General features: G+C 35.2%; 1 protein-coding gene across 1 annotated transcript; it reads left to right on the top strand.

Annotated features, from left to right (window-relative positions):
- Positions 1–329: 329 nt before the first annotated feature.
- On the top strand, positions 330–689 carry LOC131616879 (uncharacterized). Its single transcript, XM_058888333.1, has one exon. The coding sequence runs from the start codon at positions 330–332 to the stop codon at positions 687–689; it is 360 nt and encodes a 119-aa protein (XP_058744316.1).
- Positions 690–5,090: the final 4,401 nt, after the last annotated feature.

The raw sequence follows: 5,090 nt of genomic DNA on the forward strand, positions 1-5,090 counted from the left end.
GACAAGTGGGTCAATAGTCGTTAATGTTTTCTAATCTTGTTATATTTGATTGTGTATCTGACATGATCGATACTGTTTGTATGGTTGTTTGGCTGTTTAGGACGATGGTCGCAGGCAGGAATGATGATGCCATTGCTAAGGCATGGAGGATGTTGGCTGGCTCCATTGGTTAGACTCCTCAATTGAATGCTGGTAACCAGAATGGTGATGATGATGAGTTATGTGCTTTGGGGAAGTTCCAGAGGAACAATCCTCCTGTCTTTGAGGGTGAGCATGAACCTGATAAAGCTCAATCTTGGTTGAAGGCGATTGAGAAGATCTTCAGAGTCATGAACTGTACGGATACTCAGAGAGTAGAATTTGGTACTCATATGCTTGAGAAGGAAGCTGAAGATTGGTGCAATAACACTCTTCAGAGGTTTGAAGAAGATGGCATTCAGGTTACTCGGGCCCTTTTCCGTGATGTCTTCTTGGAGAACTATTTTCCGGAAGATTGTCGTGGGAAAAAAAAGGTGGAGTTCCTTGAATTGAAGCAAGGAAATGGTATTGTTGCTGAATATGCTGCTAGATTTCAAGAGCTTATCAAGTATTGTCCCTATTACAATACTGCTAATGCTGAGAGATCTAAATGCTTAAAGTTTGTTAATGGCTTGAGACATGATATCAAGAAGTCCATTGGCTACCAATAGATTACTTGTTTCTCTGAGTTGGTTAACAAGAGTAGGATCTATGATGAGGATAGTAGGGAGGGTGCTTCTTTCTACAAGAGTTTGAAGGGAAAAAGTCAAGATCGTGGGAAACCGTATGATGACAAGAGGAAACAATCTGGTTTCGGCAAGAAGCCAAGTGGGGGAGGAACTTCTACTCCACTTAAGTGCTTCAAATGTGGCATTGAAGGTCATCGTGTTATTGATTATGGTAAGAATTTTGTGTCATGTTTCAAGTGTGGCAATGTTGGTCACAAGGCAAACAAGTGTGGAGTTAGTTCGAGTGTGACTTGTTACAATTGTGGTGAGCAAGGTCACATTAGTACCAAGTGTGATAAGCCGAAGAAGGAGCAAGCAAAGGGAAAAGTGTTTGCATTGTCTGGTGTGGAGGCCACCACCGATGATAGGTTAATCCAAGGTACATGGTTTATTAATGGTACACCTTTGATTTCTATTATTGATACCGGCGCAACACATCCTTTCATTTCTTTAGATTGCGCTATAAGATTGGATCTTGTATTATATGATATGCGTAGAAGTATGGTTATTGATACACCTGCTATGGGTTCTGTTTCTACTTTTTATGTGTGTCTGAATTGTCTGTTGAGTATCTTTGGTAGAGATTTTGGGATTGATTTAGTTTGCTTTCCATTAGATCAATTTGATGAGAATCTTGGTATGAACTGTTTGGAGTTAAATCAAGTAACTGTAACCTTAAGAGAGATTTTGGGCCTTAATGCTTTAGGTGATTTCGAGTACAAGTTATGAAGGAACACTATTATAGTTTAGTAATGGAGGTTTATGTTTCATCATGGTTGTCGGCTACTATTAACAAATTAAGGAACTGATCACCCTTAATCTATTGTAGATAGGAGAAGGGATTGTATTGGACGAGATAGACTTGTCTTACTAACTTGGTAGTGTGTAAAGCGGCTAGGGAGGAGTTGAAGAGTCAATTTGAGGAGTTGTTTGAGAAGAGGTTCATTCGTCGGAGTGTTTAGCCGTAGGGTGCGTCTATTTTGCCGATTAAGAAGAAAGAAGGTTCTATGAAGTAACGTTTCTTGGGGATATCTTGATTCTAAGAATGAAGATGATCATGATGAGCATTTAAGGATCGTGTTATCGGTGTTGAAAGAGAATAATTTATTTGCTAAGTTTTCTTAGTGTGAGTTTAGTGAAGGAAGTGAGTTTCTTTGGATATGTAATTTCGAGCTGAGGTGTGTTGATGCAGAATCGACAAGGGGTAGCTTATGCTTCAAGGCAACTTAAAGTTTATGAGAGGAATTATCCGACGCATTATTTAGAGTTGGTCGCCGTTGTGTTTGTGTTGAAGCTTTAGAGGCATTATTTGTTGGATCGAGATTTGATGTGTATAGTGATCACAAGAGTTTAAAATACTTATTCGATCAGAAAGAGTTGAATATGAGGCAAAGAATAGGTTGGAATTCTTGAAAGATTATGATTTTGGTTTGAATTACCATCCTGGAAAAGTGAATGTTGTAGCCGATGCATTGAGTAGGAAATCATTGCATATGTCTATGTTGATGAATCGAAAGTTGGAATTGTTGGAGCAATTTAGAGATTTGAGTTTGGTTTGTAAGACGACGTCTTCATGTGTTAAACTTGGTATGTTGAAGCTTACGTGTGGCATTATGGATGAGAATGGTGTCATGAGGTGTCGTGATCGAGTTTGTGTTCCGGATGTTGCGGATTTGAGAAAAAGGATTCTTGAGGAAGGCTCTTGAGTTTGTGGAGGATGATCATGTGTTTCTTCGAGTTACGCCAATAACGGGTGTTGGTAGAGTTTTGATGTCGCGTAAGTTGACGCTGGGTTTCATTGGTCCTTATCAGATTTCGGAGAAGGTATGTGAAGTGGCATATCGGATTATACTGCCACCGTCACTTTCTAATCTTCATGATGTATTCCATGTGTCTCAATTGAGGAGGTACATTGCGGATCCATCACATGTTGTTCAATTAGATGATGTTCCAGTAAGAGATAATTTCACGGTTGAAATATCACCTATGCGAATTGAAGATCGAGAGGTGAAAAAGCTTCGTGGTAAGGAGATTTCTTTAGTGCAAGTGATATGGAGTGGAGTTGCCGATGAAAATATCACTGTGGAACTCGAGGATAAGATGAAGGAATTGTATCCGGAGTTGTTTGTATGAGGTAATTTTTGAGGCCGAAAATCTTTTAAATGGGGGAGAGTTGTAATGCCCGAAAAAATAATTATTTCCTTAATTTAGTCATTGGTGATATTTATTGAAATTTTCGCGTTTAAGGACGATTTAGTCGATATTAGTTCGGGATAGCGGATCGATACTTAATCGAAAATTTTAATATTTTTAGTATTAGAAATGTTAATGAGTTAATATTTAGCGTTTTGGGAATTTTTCGAGTAATTAAGATTAGACCGGAAATATGAGACATTGAGTAATAAGGGGTATATTTTATTAGGTCCATTTGTGTGTTTATTATTTATTTAATTGTTATGAGATATAATAATTAATCTAATTAATTAATTTTGTGTATAATTGTGTTTATTGGGTTTAATGGGTTAATTAAGCTATTAGAGAGATATAACTAATTGGGCCTAAGTAGTAGAAATAAAATATGAAATTGATTTGTGGGTTAAGCCCATTAAAAATGGAGATAATAAGGAAAATAGGGTTTTAGAGGTTATAACTCATTTGGGGGAAAAAGAAGAAAAAAGAGGCTAGAGGAGAAAGAGGAGAAGAGAAGAGGATTTGGGGAGAAACTAAAAGATAGAAGGAGATTGATTCAAGGTAAGTGGGAGAATCCTTATTATTATGGGTTAGTATGATTGAGTCAATGGGTAGAAACATGTTTAGGTTAAAATCCTTAATTTTATGGTTTTGAAATTGTTAGGTTTTGATGGGTAATCCTTAATATATGATGATTGATTGTGTTTGGAATTGATATATTTGTGAAACTGAGAGATTGAAAATGCATACTATAGCGACATCTTGAGAAACAATTAGTATATTGCATACTATAGCGTCACTACAATGAGTTAAATTGAGAATGCAATTTGGTTTAATATTGTAGCGTCAATTCATTCTCATGTTACTGTATCGGCCTATGATTAGAAAACAATGAAACCATTATAATCTGATAGTTGATTCCTATATCACTATATCGCTATGTTTGCAACATGTTACTGTATTGCTATGTTTACATACATATACTTCATGGTATCACTAATTTTGCATATAAATATATATATATATATTTATATATTTCATTAGTATAGTTATTAATAAAGGTACCATATTGAATTATGAATGTGTGTATAGATATTAGATTTGTTGTCTACTGTGGCTTGCATAATGAGTATCGTTAATTATGTTTCCAATTTTACTAATATACAATAATTTTATTAGTATAACTAATATTTAGTAATTTCATTAGTATAATTAATTTAATAAGAATATTTGTAAAAGTTTTGAGTTAGAGATAAATATTGGGATCATTTAGTTAACTTTAGTTGTTTTCTATTCTGTTAGAGTTGTCAATAGAGTTGTTAGAGTTGTAATAGAGTTGTTATAATTGTCAGTAAAGTTGTCAAGGTTGTTTGAATTATTAAGAGTCACACTTTTGTTTGTTTTAAGTAATTCTGACATGTTTAGAGTTATCAGTGTATAATGTCGGTGTTTGCTTTTTCGTTGGAACTTTAACAATTCATATCTCTTAAACCGTAACTCCGTTTGAGTCCCCGTTTGAAGTATTAGAAAACTAGCACGATATTCTTTTAAATAAAAGTGGTCTTGTTGAAAATAAGTGATTTAATAATGGCGTGATAATGTAAATGACTTATAATTGTGTGTATATGTATGTTGAAAATTGGTGATTAATGGGAATAACATTGTTTAGATTTAGTGGACCGTAATTGATTATTGGCCTTTATATGTGAATGATATATATGTGTTGTAAATGTTGTGTACAATTGGAGGATAATTCATAAAGTTGGATTATCGTGATATACGGTAAGTTAATGTTGATGAGATAATCTTAATTGCATATATTATTGGTATTTGTACATACATTCATAGCATGGTCGACTTTATGGTGGAAGCGGTGAAACTGTGGGTTCATATGGTAAGAGATGTTGATCCTTGAATGGAAATAGGAGTAGAAGACGTGATCCTTAATTGTAGATAAGCGTATTGGGTTTGAACTTGTCCGGGTCGGAAGCGTGGCTTGAATTATAGATATTGAATCGGAAAGCGGTGAAATGTTGGGTTCATATTTGGTACCACATGCATATAGTCACACGTCTTGCATTGAGCCATATTGGTGTTATGTGATGTTTGAATACATGCATTTATGTGATTGGTATGTGTGTATGAGATGTGATA

The sequence above is a fragment of the Vicia villosa genome, linkage group LG7 (genome assembly GCF_029867415.1).
Source record: "Vicia villosa cultivar HV-30 ecotype Madison, WI linkage group LG7, Vvil1.0, whole genome shotgun sequence".
NCBI classification, from domain to species: domain Eukaryota; kingdom Viridiplantae; phylum Streptophyta; class Magnoliopsida; order Fabales; family Fabaceae; genus Vicia; species Vicia villosa.

Bases quoted from the DNA above. Each gene is read 5' to 3' on its own strand.
- LOC131616879 (XM_058888333.1), top strand. From the start codon at position 330: ATGAACTGTACGGATACTCAGAGAGTAGAATTTGGTACTCATATGCTT.